We start from the raw sequence: 26,540 nt of genomic DNA, 5'->3' as shown, positions 1-26,540 counted from the left end.
TAAAGATCATACTATTTAAAAAATTAGAAGACCAGATAAAGTACTTTTTACAGCTATGACTACGAGTGAATTATTAAACCAAACAAGGAACAGAAGCAAAATCATTTTAAATTGAAATCGAAAAACTTTTTGTTATGGGTTTAAAACAGTGAATGAGAATTGTAGGTTTCTGTCAAAAGAGTTAACTATTCCCTCCATTTCACTCCCACTATAAACCCCAAAATTCTTCTCTTCAGGTCCTATTCTGTCTAGTTGAGTCTTTAACTCACCCTTTGGGGGGACAGGTTCCAATGAATCTGCCCTACAAACGGAAAGAAAAATGCCTTGAAGCTTCTTTGAAAAAAACCATTCCCTTACCAAGTCTTCTTCCAAATCCATTGCTAGTTCATTTGAACTCATGATAGTCCAGATTCACTTGATTTATTTATTTATTTTTGCCTGATTTTGGGGGAGTTACAATAAAATCTTTTGGGTTGGTTTCAATTCCTGGTCTTTGGAAACCAAGGGATTTTGTTTCTCTCTCTCTCTCTCTCTCTCTCTGTGTGTATGTGTAACATATTCAGCTGCCCTTTACAACCAAAATACCTACAAATTTATGATTTATGATCCCTCATCCACATTTCCTACCCATTGCAAAATTTTAGCTTTTCAAATCTTCTTTATAAAAATGAAAAGAAACAGTCATCATAATCAGACAGTTCTTAGAGCAGCTAGTAGGTGATGGGACACTGATTACCAATGTCCACTATGTGAAAACACAATTAAGCAATTAAGAAAATTGGGAAAGACTGGGAAAGAAAAAACAACACAACTTATGCAAGATATGCAATAACAGAACTATGTAAGATCACAATCCACTTGCCAGTAGATAAACTGACAAAAGATATGGACAAAGTTTTTTAAAGAATTGCAAACAATTAACAGTAATAAAAAAATGTTCCAAATTATTGATAGGTGGCATTCAGACATGTCCTATTCTATGTGACCTCAATTGATGTTTTCTTAAGAAAGATATTGGCGTTAGTTTGCCATTTTCTTCTCTAGCTCATTTTTACAAAAATGGAACTGAGACAAACAGGATTCTGACTTGTTCAGGATAACGTAGCTAATAAATGTTTGTGGGCAGATTTGAACTCAGGTCCTTCTGACTCCTGCACTCAGGGAAGATTTGATAGCACAGAGTGCAGAAGAATCACCTTTTCATTTTGAACTGTTTGTAAGAGACACATTTTGCCTCTACGTGTCGACAGTGTTTTAGTTCAATGAACTGATTCAACATTTATTACAGGCCTACTGTATACTGGGAACTATTCTGAACTTCTTGCCCAGAGTCACACAGCTGGTACATGTCTGAAGCCAAATTTGAACTCATGAAGATGAATCTTTTTAACTCCAGGTCTGCGACTCTTACCTACTGCACCACTCAGCTACCCTGAACATTAGCAATGCTGTAAGAGATTCTCACTAAGTTTTGGTAATCAGTATGGGAAAAAAAACAATATTATTGCCTTAAAAAAGTAAGAGCCTGGATCAGTGTGATTTAATTGTCATAAGGATCTCATGAATGAGAAAACTCAGTTTCTGTATTATAGGATCACTGACTTGCTTAAAATGGGTTTGCCAGAGACAGGACTTAAATGCCTGTCATCCTGGTTTCAAAGCCAGCTCCCTAAACAATATGCCATGCTACCTGTTATTGGCTCAATTGCATATCCTTTTAGTCTAGGTATAATGGATGTGTATCAATTCATCCTATTCTTTACTCCAACCTCAATTCTCAGCATCCCTCAACTACCCCCAAAAAAATTACAGTAATCAAAAAATCTAAAAAATATCCAAAACTCATCAAGATCTTATCTTGCTGGATTTAAGACACTTTAATATGAAAACTTCCAAAACACAGACTGCTTGCCATATACATTTAGCATCTGACAGTCAATAAGGGGCAGACATAATAGTGACAATAATTTAATATTTCATTTTCTCCAACAATGTCGATGATATGTTTAAATAGCAAATCTAATAGAAATCTTTGCTATCCCTCTGGACAAGAGAAGAAAACATTTGAAGGAAGCAGAATAACTGAATTAATAATTTTATTTAAATTCATACAAAGCTATTCAAAGTATACTTAACTATATGTATCACAACTACATTCATTGACACCAAATGTTTACAATTAATTTTTGTCTACAAGACATACTTGGTCAAACAATGTGATCAAACCAAAAGTTATCTTTTTAAAGGGATTTAGGTTAGTCACAAAGATCCGTCACATGTGATGTTTCCCATCATTTAAGAAAATTTTTTTAAATTTTTTTTTAAAGGAATCAAATCCATTAGAAAGAATTAGTGTGCAATCATAGCTGTACAAGTTAAATTCCCCACCGTGGAGATCAGGCAGTGTTAACAGAGTATATTAACAATTAACTGAAAAATAAAATAGGAAGCTTTTCACTATACAATATATATAAATCATGACTATACATTATCATGAATACACTTAATTAAGGAGAGAAAAAAATTGGGTTGACTAACATTATTTTGATGCTGACTTTTTGCCATTCTTATGAGATGAGGAAAAAAAATCTTGGAGGAAAGAAATGCTTTCCTCAAGAGTATGGTCTTATAAGCAGAATTATTAGAAGCTCAGTGAATGAGAGCAGCATTATCACATTCAAAATGATGGTTTATCTTCCATCAAAATGATCCAATTACTCTAGTTTCTTTACAGAAACTTGCTGGTTCAAAAACAAAAGCTTCTTTAGATATGTATCAGAGCTAATAAATTACTTTTAAAAATCTTTATTCACTTAAAAATGGGGGTAGTCATTTGTCTAGCAGCATATGTACATTTAATATAGTTTTGAACAAAAAGAGCAAATATATACACTGCAAATTTCAACGACCTTTTTGTGTTTGTATCATTCATAATAAGGCTAAACACCTATGTTAATGTTAACATGGTACCACACATTTTTTTTTTTTGGTTCCTCCTCCTCCCAAAATTGTTTGTGATCTACTTTTAAACTGGCACCAACAAACCGATAAATGCCTCATAAAGCAAATTAAAAGTTCTCCTAGTCAATTTAACCACTAAAAAATATAAGTCCAAGTGTTTAACTCCCAGCCACCTGGGAATGTAAAATTCCAATATGTTAAGAGGAAATAATTTTTAAAAATTTTTCTCTTTTAACATAACCCACTATATAATAGTGAACTAAATGCCTTTGTTTCACAGAAACAACTTTCATTTGCCATTTACAAGGCAAATGGTCTATTTACAGATACTTCAGGACTGCCTAACTGACAGTGAGTGTTGACTATAGACTTTCAGGTCACATGGAGCTAATATGGTGGTGCTCTCTGCTGAACAGATTTCCCCTTCAGGATCCGTCTTATCTGGGAGGGAAAAAAAAAAAAAGTATCATCAGATCTCTCTCTTTTGAGGAGGTGAGGCAACTAAGTGACTAGCATTCCTTCCTCATATAACTTGTCTGAGCTATGAAGAATTTAAGCTATAAATTATAAGTGTCCTAAATAAACCTTTTCTCATCTTTTATATAAGATGATCTTCTCTGGCTGTCCCTCCTCCATTCCAACTCCTGACTTCCCCTGGCTTCCTTTAAGTGCCAACTAAAAAAAATCACACCTTCTACAGTAAGCCTTTCCCAAACCTGTTAATTTTAGTACTTTCCCTCTTTTAATTATTTCCCATTTATACCATAAATAGCTTGCTTTGCACAATACGTGCTTGCTTGCTGTCTCCAGCAAAACCTATATAAATTTCTGAGGGCAGTCTTTTGCCTTTTTTTATATCACCAGAGCTTAGCACAGTGTCTTGGACATAGTAGATACACAATACATGTTTATTAAATATAAATTAAAGGTCTAAACTTATTCCTTCCCATTTTGCCATTACCTGTTCTCCAACGGGGCCATCTGGAACCAAATGTACTGGCTGTTCATTCTCTAGGTTCCTTGTACTTGGATCAGCTCCCTTCCTCATCAGTAGACGGACGGCATCTAACTGGGTCACTCGATACTGCAGGCTGGCAGCTACATGGAGGGCAGTGTTACCATTATAAGCCTGAGGAAGAAGAAATGAAATAATATGCATCTATCAGTGAGAGGGACTTTTCCCCAGAGCCAAAAGCCCAAAGGCTTTGGAGTCAGGTTTATTCCTATTTGCCAGCTCTCTGCTAAGGAATCTTTAGAAAGTTACCTTAGCATTCACAAAAGATAGGCAACTGGGCAGCTCCAAAAAGAGGCGAATCAGCTCTAGATTAGCTTCTTCTGCTGCTAAATGAAGTGCAGTTCGACCACTTTTACGATCCTAATCAAAGGAAAGAGTGGAAAAACATCAACAGATTTATTCTGTGAGCCAATTTCTAAAAAACACAAACATAAACCAGGAACCTAACAGTCATTATTCAGAAGAATCCCTTCTATGAAAAATGCAACCTTCCCTGGTGAATGACAAAGAAAGACTAAATTTCCATCTGAATTTCAAGAGAAAGTGGGTTTTTTTCTTCCTTCCCATTAAAAATAATGTAATTCAGAACTAAGCTATTTAGGAGGGGAAAGGAAAGAGAGAAGTATGGTAAGGTTAAGAGTTAAAAAAATGTCATGAGGTATTTGTCTACAATTAAAGATGCTTTGCTATCTTTCCAGTTATTACACACTACTAAATGGAACATTTCATAAAACTTTAGGGAAAAACTCATGAAGTTTTGAGTGTCATACCTAACCACCTTTTTTCTCTATGTCAGAAGCCAAAGGATTGCAGATTTCACAGTAGGAAAAGAATGTAAGGAGGCCATTAAATCAAACTTCCCACCCCTAATTATAAATGAAGTAACTAAAATCCATAGAAGTCAATAGTCTTGCCCACCTCCTGTGCATTTCACCAGGCTACCTGCCTCCAACCCAAGGCACCTTCTATAACCTTACCTTAGCTTCCACAGTGGCTCCCATCTGGATTAGGCATTTGATCGTGTCAACCAGACTTTTGTTCTTCAAGAGAAGCTCTTGGACTTCAGGTGAGTGATGCTGCTGGTTTCTCTGGAGTTCATGAACTACAGCATTGTGAGCCACCACTGCACAGTGCAGAGCAGTCAGACCTAAAGCAAGAAATCACAAAATCATGAAGCAGCGATTCATCTGATTCCAAAGTCTGGAAACTCTCCAGGTATTCATGGTAATTAATGATATAAGCCTGGGTTTTAAGGGAATACAAAATTAGAATGAGTCAAACTGTCCAGCCCTGTCATTTTCCCAGAGTCAGAACTGATTCTACAAATTATTTATAAAACTCAATTTCCTCATCTAGAAAATAATTCAATTAGTTCTACTGTCTATAATGCCTTCTAATAAGTCTCTTTAAAAAAAAAAAAAAGCATTCTGTTGTAATTCAGTGATTTCACTTGTGCCCAACTCTCCATGACTCCATTTGGGGGGTTTTCTTTGCAGAAATACTAGATTGGTTTGCCATTTCCTTCTTCATCTCATTTTACAGATGAGGAACTATGGCAAACAGGGTCAATTAACTTTGCCAGATACTAGTTAAAGCTAGTGCCTGAGGTGGATTTGAACTCATGAAAATGAATTTTCCTGACTCCAAACCTAGTGCTCTAATCTACTAGTATGTGCCACCCATCTGCCCAAAGACTAACAAACCCTGCTTAAACCTTAATAAACTGCAGTTATTGTTACTGTACCTGGCATTCTATAAAAAAAAGATTAGTCTTTCCACATCCTATATTATGTAATATTTAATAAGCAGAGGACTTGCCTAAGATTAGTTCCATAAGCTCTGGTCAGCCTTTAACTAGCAAGCTTGCAAATTTTAAATTACACTCACCATCATAGTTGGTGGCTTCCAGATCTATAAACTGATTGCTACAGATGGCCCCCTTCTGAATTGCCTGCAAAATTTTTTTAAAAATAGAAACAAATATTTAATAGTAGGCTTTGAAAGGTGGGGAAAAAGTACAATTAAGTACATGCTGAACACTCAACTTAACTTCCCAGGTCAACCAAATGACAAGAGTCTGGTCAAGTCTAAAACTTAACTTCCCAGGTCAACCAAATGACAAGAGTCTGGTCAAGTCTAAAAGAGGTCCCCCAGGGAGAGAAGAAACTAATACTAGTGCTTCTACCATTCAGAGCAGAGTGTCTAGTTCTGATAGTTTCCTTACTTGAAGGACTTGTGAGTGGCCCTTTTCAGCACAGACGTGCAGTGGTGTTCTTCCCCAGCAGTCCGTAGTGTTCACCTGGGCCCCCAAGTTGACAAGATCTTGCACAATGAGATGCTGATTGGCAGCAACTGCTACCTGAAAGGCACTCTGTAGTCAGAGAGGGAAAAAAAATGTCAATGTTTGTTTTTCTCATGCAATTACTTTAACAGGAAATATGGCTTGAAATAAGAGGCCTCTCCCCACCTGTCCAAAAAAAAAAAAAACCCTACTAACAAGCTCCTGGGGGCAGGAATGATTGCATTTTTGTCATTGTATTTCACGTACAGTAGGTGTTTAGCAGGTGTTTGCTGATTAATAAACAATGTGTATAAAGACAAGGAAGTACTAGTTTTACTGCTCTACAGCTTCTCTTTAGCCTAATTAAGTCTTAGCAATTATTCAAAACCTAGGCTAATGTCCTTGCTGGGTCCTGGGTATATAAAGTAAATGCTCAGAGACCATGTTCTGCATTTAAACCCAAAGATCTCCCCCCCACCAGGAGCCCAATGTCTTTTTCAGACACCTGGCAAGAACCTCACCTGGCCATTGTGTTCTTTAATATCTAACATCTGAAGAGCACTCATCTTCCTTGCAAGAACATAAGACAGGGCCCTTCGTCCCTGGGCAACTGCAATGTGAAGCAACCTGGAGAATAGGCAGAGAAAAAAAAAGAGAATAAATTTCTTTAGGTCCTCATCTTTCTGCCCCCTTACTTTGTAATGGACAGACACAACTTATCTAAAGCACAGTATATATGCATAATCCCTTCAGAAATTTTACTAATACCCGACTAAAGCAAATAATCCATGGGACACACAATCTGTTTGCTTTTTTGCTTTTTAGATAAAGTCTGTGCTAGCCTTTTAAATATATAACAATCCACAGAACACACCAATATTGTAATTATTTTAAAGAAGGTCATATGATCTTCAAGGGCAACTATCTCTCCAGTGGCAGTTTTACTTTAAGATTATTGGGAGCTAAATGAAGCAGGTTGTGGTCCCTTTAAGAAACGGCATTTCCTATTGCTCTGTAATCCCTAGATAAGATCTTTCCAGGAAGCCAGGGACTTTGATTCAATTACAAATCCTAGTCAAAAAGCACAGCTTTGAATTCCAATAGAGAATCTGGGCTGTCTCAGCCCCCACTATCTCTGACTTACTTGGGCTGTCCCAGCCCCAACTGGTTCTGCTCTGCTCTGGCTGTCCCAACCCCCCACCAAGACCCAATATAATAGCTTCCATCTTCGAAGGTCTTTTGCAGATGGACCTTGGTAGCTCCTTGGTAGCTCCCTTTACTGCCAGGACCTTCTCTGCACTGAGAACTGCATTCTCAGTGCAAAACTCCATTTTCCATAGATCTACCACTACAAAAGTCAGTCTCTGGGTAAACTGATTTCTATCTAACAATAAACTTTTATTTTGCAATTAGTATTCTGGAATGAGTGAATTCTTTCACTCCTAAAACCTGTAGCCGATTTAAAGGGATTCTTAATAACTTTCTTATAGCCACTAATCTCTAGACCACTCAAACAGCATCCTATTACAGCAAATACATTTAAAGAAGTCTGGGCTTCCTATTCCAAATTATTATATTTAGTCATTATTGCCAAAACTAATTATGTAAAATAAGCTATACTCACGTATCTCCATCTGCATCCTTGGAAAGAAAGTGGTCCTGGGAAAGATTAGCCAGTTTGTTTTCTTCCTGTTCTACCTGCCACTGAAAAAAGGACTTTCCTAACTGTGTAGTGTTCATTGAATTTCCAGCCACATTCTGGAGTGGCATGGAAACATTTAAAGGTGTTAAACCTAGATCCTGCCCACTCAGGACATCACAGGCATTGCTCGGCCCCAGGTTAAAATTCTGGATGTTAATCTCATTTGAGTGTCTATGCTGCTGTTGTTGCTGCTGCTGTTGTTGCTGCTGTTGTTGCTGCTGCTGCTGAGCACTGGGTGAAGTCTGAATGGGAAGAGCAATATTCTCCGGTTCCCCAGGACTATTTAGGAGAGATGCAAAGCTTTGGCTTGAGCAGAACAGCATTTCTTGCCCATCAAATAAGTTTGGTTCATAGTTAGGAGAAGGTTTTCCAGCATATGGACTACATTCTGGGACCGAAATGTGACTATAGGGCTGTTGCAAATCCTGGTTCTGTGGTGAAGAAAACTGATATATCTGAGATTGATCCATCATTTGTGGAGAACTGCTCACTTGGAATGATTGGTATTTCTGTGGTGGATTGAGAGTCTGCCCTCCATGGAAATCCTGATACTGCTCTCTAGGGGAGTTCTGATTGAGAACCACTGGACTCATCCAGCTAAACTGGACTGTATTCAAAGAAACAGGATTGGATTCATTTTTAATATTCATAATGTTCTGAAGCAGATCAGAATTGTTGCTCTGTTTAGGTTCATTAATATGAACATCTTCCATGCTATCCACAGGAGTTGGAGTTTGAGGTGGTGTCTGGAAAAAAGAAAATTATCATATCTGAAACTGGTCCAAAGTATACAGCTAATAGGTAACTTGTTTCACAGATGATATGAAATAACTTACCAAAAACTGCGTGTGCAAAGATACAGCTGGCCTTTTGCAAGCTGATCCATCAGGACCAGCATCAATCCCCTTTCTTTTTCCACTATGTGCCAATATGTTCTTCAGCTCTGCTGAAAAAGAATTCTGAATCAGTCATTTTAAAATTTCTTCGATATAGGCAAAGTTTTTTGCTCTTAAGACCTTTCCAGACTATATTACTAAAATTTCTTACCAGTAAATGGCTCTGTTGTCACACTTTGTGCCTACAAGGAGAAAGAAAAACGCATTTAATTTTCCCTGCTTTAAGTTTTAAAGAAATATTAGTGTAAACATTTTTTCTCCACCAATGTAAATAAGAATCTTGTTTATGATGTCTTTTTTTCCTATGGCCAAAACAGACATCACATTAGGGACAACTTGGTAAGAAGCCTTTCTCTACTTAGTTCAGATCAGTTGTTGAAAGACAGAAGCCTTTACTTTTCAAATGTGGTAATAGGAGCTTGCATCTCATCTCCACAACACAAAGACATCTAATGAAAGCTCTTTTAAATACGTTCAGTATTTATACATATATAGAATACATTTATACAGATACGGAAATATCACTTCTCAGTACAAATAATTAATCCAGTGCTAGAGTTTACAACTATCAATTCATTAACATTCATCTTCTACTGCTTTCTATCCCCTTACAACTTCATCCCTCGTCTTCATCTTAGTCTCAATTCAAGTTTAAATGAATATGGTTCAATCACTTTAGTTTCCAATTTTTAAAGTGCTGCTAATTCACCACTACCTCAATATTATCCCTCCCCTTCCATGAAAATTCCCTCTCACATCCTATTAAATGAATCCAGTTAGAAACACTATAAGTACAGAATCTATGTGAAAAAATAACAATATCCTAGGCATCACCTTGAAATCCTCCACAGCTGGTGCAGAAGACTTCTGCTTATTATTTCTTATATGCAACAGGAGTTCCTTCACTGAATTTCTCACACGAACGCCTTGAAAGGGTCCTCTCTGTTGTCTTCCACCAGCCATATGGTGCTCACCTATCCATGGAAAAAAAAGAAAGAAAAACCATATTTGAATGTATTAAAAAAAATCTAAATAACCTCTAAAGTTATTATGCAATAACATCTAAGGGAAACTGTAACCAATAGATCAAGACCTACTGGTAAACCATTTTTTCCTTTTCCTTTTCTTTCTTTTTTTGGTAATTGTCTCTTCCAACTGAATTGGCCATTCCCACTACAAATTTAGAAAAGCCAACAGACCATGGGGAGACATTCTTCTGGGCTCCTGTTTGAAACCAACAGTTACAGCAAACCATTGGCCTTGATTCAGGGCCTGACTACTGATTTATCTTAAAGCCATTGCTGTTAAGCCCCTTGATGTAAATATTCCCTGGCTTTAAATACTCAACAACCACCCATACCTACTACCTATGTGACCCTGGATAAACTGTTCTAAATAAACTTCTAAGTCTCAGTTTCCTCATCCATAAAATGGAGATGATAATAGCTGTCTACCTCAGTGTTTTTGTAAAGATCAAATGAGTGTCATATGTATTGTGTATGTGTGTGTAAATATACAGTGTGCATAAATGTGTATAATACTCACATAAAATATACACATCTATATGTGTGTGCATGTACTCTGCAAGCCTTAAAGCTTCATATAAATGTTAGCTGTTATTGTTACTCCTGACTCCATACTCACTATCAAGTACAACACACACACACATAATCTCAAAGCTTTGAGGAAATTAAAAATGGCTCTTCCCTCACAAAAAAGATGGTGGCAACCTTTGATCTAAGCTGTTTAAACCAGGATATAAACCAGGTCTGCCTCTCAAATTCTAATCTTCTATAAAACAAGAAAAAATTTGTTATCCCCTTATCACAAGAGCCTGCTATCAGGATTAAAGCAATTTTATTAGTTGTTACCCTCTGGGTTCTTCAAACTAAGGTTTTTATGTTCTCCTGGAGATTAATGTCAGGCATTTCCCCCCTACAAGGCCGATAAAAACAGAATTTTTCCAGTGATCGCAATTTACAAAAAATTTACATTTGTGCACTAATATTTAAAGAAAAAAAAAAACTCTTGAGGATTTCCCCTCCTAAAAAAATTTTCAGAACCATCTGTTGGTCTTCCTAGTAAAAAGGAAATAAGTTGTTGTTTTGGAACTTGAGCCAAAACTTGACAATGTTAGAAACAGAGATGAGTTCAGCGTTCCACTTATGACCACTTGTGTCATAACCTCTTAGATCTGTTGTTCATTAAATAAACAAGCAAAAAAGCCAGGAAGTGGAACGTTTTAGGCACTTGATTTGAAGAGGGGAAAAAAGGAAAGACAAAAACAGAGGATGGTGGGTAAATAAAGTTCATGAGATTGTTTTTTTAAGCTTTGAAACCACACAAGAGGTTACATACAAAATCTGACATGAAAAGTTTTAGGGATTAAGGCATACCAAGGCATGGTAGTAGTCAAAATTGGAAGGAAAAGAAAAAATGTGGTTTAAAGCATTTTTGTGATTACATAACTGAAAAAGGAAAAAGGAACTAGCAATCCAGACCATAGTCAAGGAAAAAACTCTTAATTCCAAAACCCAAATATTTATATTCTTCCTATCAGTATTGCCTAGTTGAGTAATAGAACTGGATTTGAAGATATTGGGGTAAGAGGGGAAGACACAACTATCTTAATTTGTACACTGGCTCTTGCACATTCCAAAGTGGTCCTCAATTTCTTCATCTATAAAATGAGGACTAGATAATCTCCAAGATACTCTTATGATCTAACCCCTCCAATCCTATTAGTTGGCATTTAATGAGTAGCCATAATTTATTAAAGTAAGTCAACTGAGTGATTTTTAAAATTTCACAAAAAATTATAAAGCCAGCAATTTCAATAAACCCAGTAGGAAAGGGGGGAAACACCCAAAATAAGTTTCTTAAAAACCAGCAATTTTCAGAGTTACATACAATAAGAATGATATTACATCTTAATTTCTCCTAGAAAAAACAACTGCTATCCCTCCCGACCTCCTTCCTCAAAACAACAAAACCAGTTTCATTAAGAAAACAAAAAGAAAACCAAACTGGTTTATTATCATGGGACGGCAGGTTGAGGTAAACATTGTAGATCTAATTCATAATTAAAAGAGAACTGTTTACATCATTGTAAATCGCTCTATTACTAAGTAACTATAAGTATCAATTTAACTGACAGTACCAGAATTCAAGCTAGAATACCCCAAATTTGTCATGATCACATCACAAATTTATATGCAGTACACTACATTCCTTTATAATCTTGCTCTATATGGTTTTGTGCTTTATAGTTTTCTAAACATTGTACTTATGTATTTTTATGAAAACTCAGAAAAATATAAGACCTTCATAGGCACAAACCATTCCAGTAAAATTCCTGATCCTCTCTTATGCTCTCCTCGCGGCAATCGAAATACTGAAAAATACAACTAAGTGGGCTCCGTTAGCTTGGCCAGTCACTTCCCCGATACTGGGCTCAGTTTCCCCAAGTCAGTCGGACCTAAAGATTTATGAAGGCCGCGCCAAGCACATCCCCCCACACACACTCACACCCCCGTGTTCGCCTAGTCTCGGAGCCACGATCTCCCTCCCCCAGACGCCCCGCAGGGAGGGGGTGCAGTCCCAAGGTCACGGGATCGGGGACGCAGGCTACCTGGCACGCGATCTGCGCGGGGACCCCCTCTGGTCCGAGACTCTCCCGGGGCGCTGCAGGAGGAGGCCGAGGACACCGAGGAAGAGGAAGAAAAATCGGAGGAGTCGGAGCCTGGGGAGCCTGGCGTCGAATGGCCAGACGACGAGAAGCTGGCATCGCTCGCCCCCATGGCAGCAGACGGGGGCGAACCTCCGTAGAAATAGGCCAGGTTGAGGGGACTGGTCATGAGACCACCCTCTCCGGCCGCGCCGTCCAACAGGCCTTCCCCGCCGCGGCCGTCCTCCTGAAGCTTGTCCACGATCATGCTCGCGGGCAGACCACGCGTCGCTCCCGGTGGGTGCCCCTACTAGCCACTTTCCCACGCACTACCCCCCTCCCCCGGCACCAGTGAGACTGCAGGCACGGTTTTGAGCTGCGCTGGGGTCACGCACGCAGTTTCGATGAGGAGCGCACTGGGACTGAGTAACTGGGCTGGGCGCGCCCGCGAATTCCCCGGTATATAGGCGGGCGGAGGGCCGGAGCAGTGGGTGAGGGGCGGCCGGGCTAGCCCAGACGAGTCTGCCCATTGGGCGGCCGCGCGGGACGACAGCCCGGTGGCTCCTCCTCCGGATGCACAGTAGGTTTCCCGTAAAATGTACAGGATGAGGCAATGTTGCCCTCCGCCCTCATCTGTCCTTTCCCCCTCCCTGACCCGCCCCTTCGGGGTCCCGCCCAGCCCAGCTCCTCTTCGCGGGAGTAGGAATCCAACTCCAAGCCGAAGTTGCCTTTGACCTCCACCTGCCGCTCCCTGCCCCCACTTACTCTCTTCTCTGTTCCTAGGCTCCAGATGCGCTCCCCTGCCGACCTGGCACGAACTCCCCAAACTGGAACTGGGTAGGGCAGTTTGCAGTGGCGACGGCTGAGACAGCCAACTCGACTTTCTCTCCTGCTGTCTGGCGGCCCTTGCTAAGGGAAGTCAAGCCCACAAAGCTGTCCGCGCCACTCCACCTCTCCCTGCAGCCTTAGGAGCCCTGAGCAAGTCCGGCCCTCCCTTCTGCCAGGTCGGCCAGGAACTCATTCCGGGGAACATCCATTAAGCTTCTGCTCTGTGCGGGGTTCCGCGTCGCCCGGGCTGGGAATGTGCTGAACCCTCTTTACCTCTGACTCTTAGTTTTATTGATTTCCCAAGTTTCAGTTCAACTCCCATCTTTAACAGGACCCATTTTCTCAGTACCCCACCCGCACTCCCCATGCTAGGGCCTTCCTCACTGAGATTAGCTCGCCTACTCCCCACCCTGGATTATCCATTTACTATTCTATAAATACTGTATTTATTTAATTGTTATTGACTCTCCCATTAGAAAGCGAATTTCTTGGGGTCGGGGATTTTTTTTTTTTAATTTTCTTTTTAATCCCCAACGCTCAGCCCAGTGTTTGACATTCTTCCCGATTTAACAAATGCTTTTTTTGTTCGATTGATTGATTGTATTAACAATGTCCCTACAATGGACGAGTTAACCTACCAAGACACATACACAAATCCATCCGATATCTGTGAAGTGTGACAACGACAAATGACACGTTCTAGGGGGACCGGAAAAGACTGTCGTGGACAATATGGCATCTGAACTGGGTCATAGTTAAAAGAAGAGAAAAAATTTCAGTACCTGGTAGTGAAGAGCTAATGTCCTCGGGCCATTAGAAACAGCCTAGACGAATTCGTGGAGGGAAAGGGGGACCGAATAAGATGGGGAGGGGGGCACCGATAGAAGCAGACTGAGATGTGCAGTGATTAAAATAAACAATAATTCCAAATAAAGACTGAAAAGACAGGTTGATACTGGATCATGGAGCTGCAATAGGAGGATGAAGAGTTTACATTTGATCCTAAAAAGGATGGAGAGTCAATGGTAGTTGCCTTTTTTTTTTTTTTTTTTTTTTTTTAATTAGGAGGAAGGGGTTGACTTAGTCTCAACAGCTAGTACAATAGTTGAAGGCTGAGGTGATAAAGGCACACTAGGAGATTGTAGTCCTAATAAATGAGTAGAGGAAAGATGTGAAAACAGAATCAACAGGATTTAACAATTGACAGGATGAAGTTTCTGGAAGACAATAGAATAAGCATTTTTATACCTCCCTAGTATGTGTCAGGCACTGTGCTAAGCACTTTATGTAATTTGAGATGAGGTGGGAGTGGAGAGAGAGATAGGAGAGTTGAAAAGAAAACTTAAAAGTTCTGCTCCTGGATGACTAAAATATGGGAGATAAACAGATCAGGGGAGGCAGGATGATCAGTTCAAGTTTTTTATCTACTAAACTTGAGATCCTGAAGAACATTGCATAGAACTCCAGCCATGTGGAAATTCAGATTATAAATTCCTAGAGGAAAGGGACAGTTTTTATATTTGTCTTTATAAACCTACTGACCAGCACAATAACTTGAAAATAGTAGTAAATTTTTACTGTATTAGAATGAAAAAGAAATACCATTTTCATTGAAGAAATCACTGAAGTCTTGGTGAGCAGATGAGATTATCAAGGGAGAGAGGACCGAAAGAAAGACAGGCAGAGGGAGGGAAGAAGTAGAACAGAGACAGACTGGAAAAAATGAGAATATATAGAGCAGGGGTTCTGAAACTTTTTTGTGAACTGGATTCCTTTAGCAGTCTGGTGAAGTCTTTGAACCCCTTCTCTTAATGATGTTTTTAATGACTAACCCAAATCCCCAAAGTTTATTGTTATAGGACTCTCCTTATTGGTGGAGATGAATGGCCAAGTACCTGTGTGAAGGATAAAGTGGAAGTATAGGTGGTGAGAGTAGGAACAGCAGAGTGCGTCTCTTCAGTCTCTTGATGCTCATTGGGCTTGACAGCTACAGGAAAGCAAGAAGGCAGGAAGGGAAGGAGAAAGGAGAGAAAGGAAGGGGGAGGGAAAGGAAGGGAAAGAAAGGAAGGAGGAACAAAAAAAAAAAAAAAGTATTTATTCAGTACTTACCATGTGCCAAGCACTGGGGATAGATACAATAGCAAAAAGAAAGATATTCTCTGCCCTCAAAGAGCTATATTCTTAGAAGACACACAAAAAGTCAATCAAGGATTTATTAAGCTCCTAAACTCTAACTGTATGAGCATTGTGCCAAAAGACTTTACAAATTATATAGAAAGAAAATGAAAGTATTATGGGAAGAGCATAGTTTTGAAATCTAGAAAGTTAGGAGCAAGCCTGGGAGGAGAATGAAAATAATCAAGCCCGGACCCTTCCACAAAATGAAGGCTCTATGAGAAACTCAACAAGGGGAGAAAAGGGAGGGAGTAGAGAGATTAACAGATTTTACAGTGAGATGGATACTCTAGGGTGATGTTGTGATAGTTTTCCTGGAGAGGTGGATGGTTTTCCACTGCAGAAAGAAAGGAACAGAATTAGGAGGAGAATAAAATTCTGCTATTTAGAGAGTGGAAGGAGAAAGATAAATCAGCTTTGTAGGCAGAGGAGGATTATCCAAGAGATAGGATGAGGCCCACAATTTCATAGTAACCAAAAGGCAGAAGAGTATCCAGAAATATTCATCACTGTAAAATGTTGGTCAGGAATACAGAGGCCATCATAATAGCCACTCCAGATGATTAAGAGCAGCTTCAGTAAAGTAGGTCAGCAGTCAGATTGCAAGAGCCTGAAGACTAAATCAGTGAATGATAAACTGACAGCAATCATTTGTAAACTATGAAGTATTCTGAAAAAAAGTCCTGTATTTGAATAAGCTATTTCTGGGTTTGAATCCCAGTTTTCACATGAGCTAAGGTTTATTAGCATGAAGAAGTCATTCCACCCTACTCAATTTTTACATCTACAAAATGAGGATAAGTCATTTCACCCTACTCAGTTTTTACATCTACAAAATGAGGATAAATATATTTGCACCACAAGTCTCAAAGTTATTGTGAGAAAAATCCCATGTCTCAGGATTTGGAGCTACAAAAGATCCTCATTCAAGTTGGGAAGTGTCTCTTAAAAGAATAAAAGATAATTTTTGCAAGGTAAATATAGGCTATCCCAAGAGTCCTAGAGCACTTTCAAGCCTTAAAAGTTTAAAATTATACTAAGACTTTTGGGACATCTGTATTTCCTCATTTCTCATGTCCTTCATCATATTGCTTTTGATTGTTCCCTTCATTCTTCCCTCCCCCTATTCTTGTTCATCTTGGTAAAAATCTGAAACAGATGCATGCAAAATACATGTAGTATTACATAATCTTACTAAGCTACTTCACTATAAATTTCAATAATATTCCTTCAATGTACATATTTTATATTCACATATTGTTAGCCTAGGAAACAAAACAAATTAAAAATCCAGAAAGAAGCCAAATAAGACATTTAGTACTTTCATTTTTTAATTGTTTTACCTATTAACACATTGTATTTCATAGAATAGACCAACTCAGTAGTTAGTTAGGCTAACCTATTCCTGAACATGAATTCCATCTATCCCCTATAAGGGATCATCTGACTTCTCCTCAAAGACTTCCAATTATAGGAAGTTTTCTATCTCCCAAGAACAGACCATTCCACTGTTACTACAATTCTAATTATCAGCAAATTTTTCCTTATGTTAAATCCGAATTTCTCTCTTCAGCCATTGTTCTTATTCCTGTCCTCTGGGGCCAAGGAGGATATGTTTATTCCTCCTCCCTCCAATGAGGTTCCTTCATCTACAGGACAAAAGCTGAGCCATCCAAAGATACGTTTGATATTCAAAATTAAGTATTCCTCAAAAATAAAGTTTCCCCCCCAAAATACTACTTGGTTGTAGTATATGTGGAATTCGACAAAAAAAAAAAAAAAAAACACGAAGAATGTAATTAAAGAAAACCTCAAATTTTTGGCATAAACAGTCAAATATACAATAACAAAAAGATACTTTTAGTCAGAACATTCTATTCAAAGTTCTTTGAACAATTATTTATGAATGTTAACTGATATTGATTCAGCAAAGAAAAGTGAATTAGTAAAGTATCTGACATCATAATTTATGTCATGGTTAGCAAAAGATATTTGTACCTTATAAAAGCTAAGTCATCTGTTTCTTTGGCAGTGATGATAGTCATTAGCCCAAACAAGAGACTGAATAAAAGCTTTTGAAGTCTTTTATTGCCTGCTCTTTGCTGCAGCAAAACATGAATGCCAACTGGTGGCCAGAGTTAGTAGTACAGCTTTCCAGTATATTTTTCCAATCTAGTTCTTTCCTTCATGAATAAATTTTGAAACCATTTAGTATCTCCATTATATAACTGAATTAACAATAGGTCGGCTATATCAGAACATTCATTTTGGGTTGGGTTGTTATTATAAAGTTAAGGGGTGCATTCTTACTCAGACATACAAAGGTATAACACTATATACAGGCATTTCTCACTTTACATAAAATTAACATTATACAAATTTAACTTTGTGTAAAGAATTCTGAAAGAATACTCCAAAAATTTTAAAAGTCTATAGATTAATTGAGGATAATATTGTTTGCTATGGTCAGATATACAAGGGAAAAAAGAGACATTGTCCAAAAATTTCTTCATAGTTTCATTAAAAAAGGTATATAGGCCTGTGATAAAAGCTAGATGCAGTGGATGAGCAAGGGGCAGCACACCTATGTTAACTTTACTATACAGTATTCTGTACACTATCATTAACTTTGTCTCTCATTTCATATCTGTTTATTACCATGGTATAGTGTTTAATATATCTTCATTTTAGTACATTTTATGACTTGCATAAAGGTATTGTTTTGTTCATTCCATTGACATAGAGGCTAAATAAAGTGAACCAATAGGGATAAATTTGCATTATATAAAAATCACTTTACATAGAAATCTAAGGAAAGGTCTATTTACATAAAGCAAGAACTATCTATCTGTAGTTTGGTTTATTTGGTACTAACTATGATATAATTACTTTTCAGGAGTTCATGAAAATGTCTCAATAGCCCTTCTTTTTAGGAGAGGGTATGAAGAAGATCCAAACAAGGGAAGATTGCTCATTTTATAAGCTCAATTTGCTAGATAGTTTTTCTAAAATCCATTAAATTCCAAGGAGGTAAGTTCTGTGCATGAAGAAATGTTCTTTTTTCCTCATTAGGTTCCATGGCTACATGATCCAAATAAACTATATATCTGGTTCAGTCCAAGAAGTGGTGCTGCTACTTTTACTTCATGGTTGCTTCACAATATTCCATCTTGCCTATACAGCAATAAATTAATCCTAGAATCTCAGAGTTGAAAGAACGTTAGAGATCAATTAGCCTAATCTATTCTTGAACATGAATCCCATCTACAGTATAAACTATAAGGGATCATCTGGCTTCTTGTCTAAGACCTCTAGTGACAAAGAACTCTCCATCTCCCAAAAGGCAGTCCATCCCACTGTTCTAATTGTCAGAGAATTTTTTCTTATGTTAAATCTAAATTTGTCTCTTTGCACCCATTGCTCTTAGTTCTGCCTTCTGAGGCCATGGAGATATGTCTATTCCTTCTCACATGTGAGATCCTTTCATGTATGGGAAGAAAGCTGTCACATTCCCACTAAATCTGTTATTCAGTTTAAACATCTCCATTTCATTCAATCAATATTGCAACTTGGTACAATAGAAAATGTTTTGGATCTGATGTCAGAGGATTTAGATTGATTTTTCGGCTGTGGCACATCCTACCTATGTTGTTCACCAAATCGCTGAATTCTCAGGGCCTTGGTTAATTCATCTATTAAAGGAAAATGTTTGATTAGATAACCACATTCCATCTAAACTATCTAAATCAATGGTCCCTTTATCTCAAAGACCTCTTAGTCACACTCCTCTGGACACTCATTAGCTTGTTAGCATTAACTCTTTGCCAAGCATTTTGTTAAAATCAAGGCATACAGGGAAAGGCAAAGACAATCTCTGCTCCCAAAGATCTCACAGTTTAATGGGGGAAACAACATACAAAGGTACAAATATATATATATGGAACATATTGGAGATCATCAATCTCCAAAGACAAAAGATACTAAAATAAAGAAATACCAGGAAAGGGTTCCTGTAGAAGACGGAATTTAAGTTGAAACTTGAAGGAAACTAAGAGGTAGCAATGAGGAGGGAAAAAAATTCCAGTCATGAGGGACAGCCAGAGAGAACACCTGGAGTTGAGAAATAATGATGTGTCCTGTATATGGAATAGCCAGGAGGCCAGTGTCACTGAAGTAAAGAGGATGTGGAAGAGGAGCACAAGAGATGAGAAGGCTTGGGGCGAGGCAAGGAGAAGAGGAGCCTTATCCTAATGAGCAAATATTTAGAGTTTACTGGGAAATGTTCTAAATAAAAAAAAAAAATCTATCTTCTATGACTAGTTCTTTTTTTTGTATATTTCCTGAGCTTGTATATAAAGCAGTGTAGCAAACCCTTTACTCTTCATTTGGATGCTTCCTGTTAGTTTACAAAAAAATGAACATTGGGCATAATAGTGTTCATTGGGTCCAAGAGACATAATCTCACCTTTGTGTGTATTCCTTCCATTAATTCAGATTACAGCCCCCTTCTTGTGTCCTCCCCACCCATGGGAAAACAAGTAGATAATGTATTGGGCCTGAGTCAAGAAGCCCTAGTTTCAAATTCTACCTTTTATATTTACTAGCTGTGTAGATATGGACCCTCAGTTTCCCTATCTATAAAATAGGCATGATATCATTTACCTCATAGTTATTGGGAAGCTCTTTGAGATGATATAGTAAAAGATTTTGAAAGTTTTTAGATACTATATAAAAGTGGTTATTATAGTTATATGGCCTTAGGGCAATCAAGAAGCCTCCTTGAGCCTCAATTTCTTTTTCTTTAAGACGGGGATAATAATTATACTAAAGTATCTCATAGAGCTATTTTGAAAAAATCAATGAAATCATGTATATAAAAGCATTTGGTAATTGGAAAGGGCCATAGAGATATCAACTTTTACTATTATTGTTACCTGTACTAAGAAAGTAAAGGTTAAGTTTGTCTTCAGTATCACATCTTTCCTGAGTTTTCCATTTTTATCTTATACACCCACACCCACATACAACAAACACACACACACAAACACCCCTTGCTACTCACTACAACCTTCCACCCTGCCAGCACCCGCTGATGTTCAGCAACTCTATGTGAGTAAAAAAGGCTTAGAGAACAAATGACTCCATATAGTTCTTATGTAAATAAAGCATCATTCTGCTACTTGGATGCTTCATGGAATCCATACTCATGTTTCCTTGTTTACTCATTGTTTCCTAGCCCCATGATTGGCTAACTAGTTACAACTCCTAATGCTCTCTGTACTTTGTTCCTGGTTTTTCATATTCCACTGAATGTACTAGTCCCTGATCAAAAATCATGCCTAATGTTTGGTGAACATTACTTGCCTTGGGATCATACAGATTATAGAGAAAAAGGCTACTTTAGAAAGCATAGAATCCAATCTTCTCATATGACATATAAAAAAACTAAAGCATAGAAAGATTTGATGACTAACCTAGAGCTAGAAGGGATCTGAGACAGGATTTAAGTTCAGATCTTTCTGACTCCAAGTCTACCTGATGCTCCATTCATTGCTCCATCTTATTCCTTTTTGGTATTTCTTACATTTCTCTTCTCATTCAGACTCAAACTCTAGATGTCCTTTAGATCTTGACATTATAGTTATTACTATGCTTTTTCTGTATTACCTTCCTTACATATCAACTCTATTTTCCTTTTTGTTGTCCCTACTTACCAATATGATGGTGGGAATTATATTTTTCTTCCTAGAGCTGCCAGTAAAGAAAGCTAATTATCTGACACAATTGCAGAAGTTCAGCCTGAAATGTCAGCCTATTTGAGTTTTCAAGGGAAAAAATCCAAACTATCAGTCATATGAAAAAATTTCCATCATTAATCATTAGAGAAAGTGAAATTAAAACAAATCCAGAGTTCTACCTCATACCATCAGATTAATAAAAATGATTTTTTTTTAAAAAAAGTGATAAATGTTGGAGTAACTGTAGAAAAGCAAGCATAGTCTGCATTATTGGCAGTGCCGTAATTGGTTTAGCTATTCTACAAAGCAATATGGAACAAAAGTCATTAAAATTTTCCTTGACTTAGATATACCAAGACCAAGACTATACTCCAAAGGAAAATGATCCATATGAACAAAAATATTTATAGCAACAATTTTTGTGACTAAAAAAACTGGAAAATAAGATAGTGTCCATTAATTGGGAAATAGAATACTGTTGTGCCATAAGAAATGATGAAACAGATGATTTCAGATAAACTTGAGAAGAGTGGTGTAAAGTAATAAGGTAAGCAGAACTAATTTATACTATAACAACATTTAATAGAGCTAAGAACTTTGGCCATTGCAGTGACCAATTTGATTCCAGAGAACTGAAGAATTGGAGTTCTCACCATCTGACATGTGATGGATTCAAGAGAAAGTAAGAGACATTTTTGGATATGGATATGGAAATTTCTTTTGCTTGGCTATGTGTTTTTGCTACAAGAAGCTTTGTTTTTCCTTTTCCGTTTTTATTCAGTTGTGGGAAGAGGCAGGTAGAAGAAAAATTAATAATTAATTAACAAAAAGAATAAAGTATTTGTGTTTTCAGATAGCTTACTCAATGACCTTCAATTTGACAATTTTTGTCAATTGACAATTGACAATCTTGACTTAATTGACAATCAAGTAAATCTCCCAGAGAAAGTTTCAGGGTGCCTACATGCTATCAGGGAATGGAGTGACTGCGAATGAATCACAGGATTCCTGATATCACACTAGCTAACAATTTCCTACTCCTTCTGAATACAACTCCATTACCTGCACTTGTATTAGCAAACTATAATTTTTTGGTTTTGGTATATGGGATTACTAATAAAGATACTTCTTCTACCAATACAAATCTGCAGCTACTCTGCAATTTAATTAGAAAATCCCCTGGGGACAAGGATCACCATAGAGTCAAAACCAGGTTCCAACAAAGATAGGAGCTGAATGTAGTTTTCTGCCTTCCAAGACCAATGCTATAAGCACTAATAATTGAGATTAAAAAACATTTTAAAATAACTTGTATCTTCTCTTAGATATCATTTTAAACTCTCAGTCTTGGGTTTAGACCTCCTCTCTTAACTAAGGAGAAAATTTTTAATTAGGAAAACAAACTAATTTGTCTTGAATACATTTAATAATGATGTTCATTTATAAGTACTGGGTACGTGCATGTATTCAATCATGTCCAACTCTTCCTGACCCCATTTGGGATTTTCCTGGCAAAAATACTGGAATGGCTTGTCACTTCCTTCTTCAACTCATTTTACAGATGAACAAACTGAGACAGAGTTAAATGATTTGTCCAAGGTCACTCAGCTAGTAAGTGCACACTTAGCTACATACAGATACTCACATAGAATAGGTACCTAAAAGTTTTTATTGGTTGATTGAGATAAAATATACATATACATCTCAGTATGTGCATTTATACATACATAGCAATTTATGCTTCTCGAAGTACTTCCACATGGTATTATTATTTTTTTTTTTACATAAGCTCCAGTCACCAGCAATAAGATAAAAATTAGTCCAATGGAATAAGATGCACTCCCTTCAGCTCATCACTCCTTTATCTTGAGGCAATTAGTATAGTCTGGTTATTTATATTTAAAATAAAATCACAATATTTTAGAGATTATGAGATTTCTTTTTCCAGACAATTTATTCACTGACAGCAAGTGACTCTACCTGTCTAAAACTGTTTCCTCATCTTTAAAGAGGGAAGTTGGACAAGGATAACAGATTCAGTGCTGGGAGTAATTTTGGACATTATCTAATCCAACACCTTCATTTTACAAATGAGGAAATGGGGCCCAGAAAGGAAAAGAAAATTACCCAATATCACACAAGCAGTTAAGTAGCAGAGTAGGGACTAAAAGTCGGCAATTCCTCTGATTGCAAATCCAATCACTATTCACATTACAATACTTGAGAAGATCTCTAAGCTTACATTCCAAACAATCATTCTATAATATAATCATGCAAAGATATTTACTTTAGTTTTCAGTTATTTTAGAAGTGGATTACCTACTTCATAACTGATTCTGGAGTCAGAGGAGCTAGTTTCAATTCCATCTATGACACTGCCTCATGGGCTAGAGTAAGTCACTTAACTGCCATTGGCCTCCATTGCTTATCGGTAAAAATGAGGAGAGTGAACTAGATGTATTCTGAGGTTCCTACCATTTCTTTTTTTTTTAATTAATTAATTAATTATTTTTTAAATAATTTTTTATTGATAGAACACATGCCAGGGTAATTTTTTTATAGCATTATCCCTTGCATTCACTTCTGTTCCGATTTTTCCCCTCTCTCCCTCCACCCCCTCCCCCAGATGGCAAGCAGTCCTTTACATGTTGAATAGGTTACAGTATATCCTAGATACAATATATGTGTGCAGAACCGAACAGTTTTCTTGTTGCACAGGGAGAACTGAATTCAGAAGGTAGGTTCCTACCATTTCTTTATCTATAAGCCTATGATGAGTCAGGTAACTGGTAAAGAGAACTGACAATTGTAATGTTGTGGGGGTTTTTTGGGGGGAGTGGGAGAAGAATCTCTCTTGGGGGATAGGAGGATGTACAATTTTCTTGCACTAGGCTGTCTCTGCTAAAGCCACATTGCATTCCTTCTCTGAAATCTTCCTTAAATATTTCATGATTGCTAGTCAGGTGCCATTTCCTGACCACTCCCAGCCTCACCCTAACTCTGACATCAGAAATAGAAAAGCAATCAGCCTGAGACACTTCCCCTCCCTATACAACACTGGGACTTACCTGTTCCACAGCTGACCCAGAGGCTGGCTGCTCTGGTCTGCCCTGGAGTGTCTACATGAGTGGGTGAACTTTGTACCCATGCAGAGCCAGTGTTCTGAGTTACAATGCTGCCCTAATTTGGGAGGTATCATCTCCAAATGTAAGGTTTGGCAAGCCTCCCTAGTAGTGCAGGTGAAGTTCAAGTCATCTTCCATGCATATGGTAGAAATAACCAGAGATTGGAAGCTGAGAAGTGCTGGATAAAACTGATGATGTTCACATTGCAAGGTAGGGGCCAAAGAAAGCTGAATGTATAACCTTTTCATACAATAGTCTAGACTAATACTATTTAACGCAAATAGAAAAAGAAAACCAAATATTGGGAGTAAAGCCATGATGGCAGAGAGAGATTAGTATTTTTCCGAAGCTCTCACAATACACCCTAACAACTTTTTAAAATGCATCTAACCAAAATCTATGCAGAAAAGTCAACAAAAAATTATAATCATTCACTTTTATATCCCAGAGCAGCTTAGGAAGACATAAATAAAGGTCTACTTAGGAAGACATAAATGAAAATCTACAGACACTATGATGGAAGCTATCCAAATATCTAGTATGGTGGAAATAGCACCAGCTATATGAGCTTTGGAAGTACAACAGTAGAGGTGGCAGTAGGAGACAGTAAAGGGACTGAACATCCTCTCATAAAGAGGTCCCAGGGGATATCTGTGTTAGCACTAGGTGAAGGATCAGACACCCTTTGAAGATTCGGTCACCCATTACCTAGATCCCAATTCCAGTTCAGAGAGAAACAGTTGCAGTCATGAGGGAGCATAGGCCCTACCCAGATAAGAACCAAAGAACAGACCAGGAGGATAATTGCAGACCTCTCTCCAGATCATACTTCTTTAAAAGCCCAAATCTTATAGGTCTCCAGACCCAGCTGTGAAAGCAACACCAGGACATAAAAAGCCAGATCAGTCATCTTCCCCAGGGATAAGCAGATTCCATCTCTAACATAAAGTCTAAAGAAACAGGCTAGGGGGGAAATGAGCAAACAACAACAAAATAGAATTGACCTAAAATTAAATTTAAAAAATGAAAATTTACTATGGCAACTTGGAAGCTCAAGACAAACTCAGAAGAGAATGACTTGAAAACATCTAAAAGCAAAGCTTGAAAGAAAAATGCAGATTAGACACAAGCTCAACAAAAATTCCTAGGAGAGCTAAAAGGAAGAATATGTTGCTATTTTTAAGAGCACAAAAATGATTTTAAAATCAAGTAAGAATACTAGAGAAAAGTAGTTAAAAGAGAAAAGAAAAAGAAATAAGCCTTATACAAGAAAATTGTGGGGAAAATAATTAATAAATTAGTAAAAAGAGGCACAAAAAATACTAAAGAAACTTGTTAAAAAGCAGAATTGGCCAAATGGTAACAAAGTTACACAACCTTACCAAAGAAAACAACTCCTTAAAAATTAGAATTGAAAGCTAATGACTCCATGAGACATTAAGAAATAATAATAAAAAAAAGCCAAAAAACTAAAAAAAATTTGAATAAATGTGAAATATCTCAGGAAAAAACAACTTACCTAGAAAATACACAGAGCAAAGGTCATTTTAAGAATTGTAAGGCAAAAAAACTCACAGAAAAGCAGAAATATTAAATATGTTTCTTTCAGAACATAATACAATTATTTGCAATTATTAAATTAAGTTAAATTCAATACAGGGCCTTGGAAACATGGATTAAAATAATCTAATCCTAATAACATCAAAAAACAAATCATAGAAACAATTAATAATTTAATTAAGGATAAAGACAAGAATGAAATGGCATACCAAAATTTGTGAGGGACAGTCAAAGCAATACTCAGGGGAAAACTTAGATGTATACATGTTTATATTAATCTAAGAGAAAAAGAACAGATCAATCAATTGAATATGCAACAATAACAACAACTACACCAAAAACTAGAAAAAAACAAACAAATAAATCTGAAGTCTCCAGTTAAATATCAGAATAAAAATCAAAGAAGAGATAAGAAATAGAGTACAGTGAAATAGATTCTACACAACATACAGAAATAAATGAGAATAGTAACCTAGTCTTTGATAAACCCAAAGATCCCAGTTATTGGGGGAAGAATTCATTATTTAACAAAAATGGATTTTTTTGGAAATCTGGAAAAATGGAAAGTGTTCTAACAATAAAATGGACATTT

At 37.3% G+C, this 26,540-nt stretch overlaps 1 protein-coding gene, 1 long non-coding RNA gene and 1 other non-coding gene across 4 annotated transcripts; 1 reads left to right on the top strand and 2 right to left on the bottom strand.

The window, feature by feature from the left end:
* Positions 1-1,847: 1,847 nt before the first annotated feature.
* On the bottom strand, positions 1,848-13,312 carry NFKBIZ (NFKB inhibitor zeta). 2 transcript variants are annotated; one of them, XM_051985216.1, is made up of 12 exons: positions 12,487-13,312; positions 9,690-9,829; positions 9,007-9,037; positions 8,796-8,905; positions 7,882-8,705; positions 6,779-6,884; positions 6,201-6,347; positions 5,864-5,927; positions 4,954-5,123; positions 4,226-4,336; positions 3,923-4,090; positions 1,848-3,402 (listed from the first exon to the last, which is right to left on the bottom strand). In XM_051985216.1, exons 1-12 carry the CDS (start codon positions 12,788-12,790, stop codon positions 3,349-3,351), a joined length of 2,229 nt encoding a protein of 742 aa, XP_051841176.1. In that variant the 5' UTR covers positions 12,791-13,312; the 3' UTR covers positions 1,848-3,348. The 2 variants fall into 2 exon arrangements, with proteins under 2 accessions (XP_051841176.1, XP_051841177.1); XM_051985217.1 differs by having other exon boundaries at positions 8,796-8,902.
* LOC127558513 (small nucleolar RNA SNORA2/SNORA34 family) lies at positions 9,996-10,130 on the bottom strand. Its single transcript, XR_007952892.1, has one exon. It is a non-coding gene; the product is annotated as a small nucleolar RNA SNORA2/SNORA34 family (small nucleolar RNA).
* On the top strand, positions 12,723-13,810 carry LOC127554022 (uncharacterized). Its single transcript, XR_007951874.1, has 2 exons — positions 12,723-12,819; positions 13,306-13,810. It is a non-coding gene; the product is annotated as an uncharacterized LOC127554022 (long non-coding RNA).
* The last annotated feature ends 12,730 nt before the right edge of the window (positions 13,811-26,540 follow it).

This window comes from Antechinus flavipes, chromosome 3, assembly GCF_016432865.1.
Source record: "Antechinus flavipes isolate AdamAnt ecotype Samford, QLD, Australia chromosome 3, AdamAnt_v2, whole genome shotgun sequence".
Taxonomy (NCBI): domain Eukaryota; kingdom Metazoa; phylum Chordata; class Mammalia; order Dasyuromorphia; family Dasyuridae; genus Antechinus; species Antechinus flavipes.
This window is presented reverse-complemented; position numbering and strand designations above follow the sequence as displayed.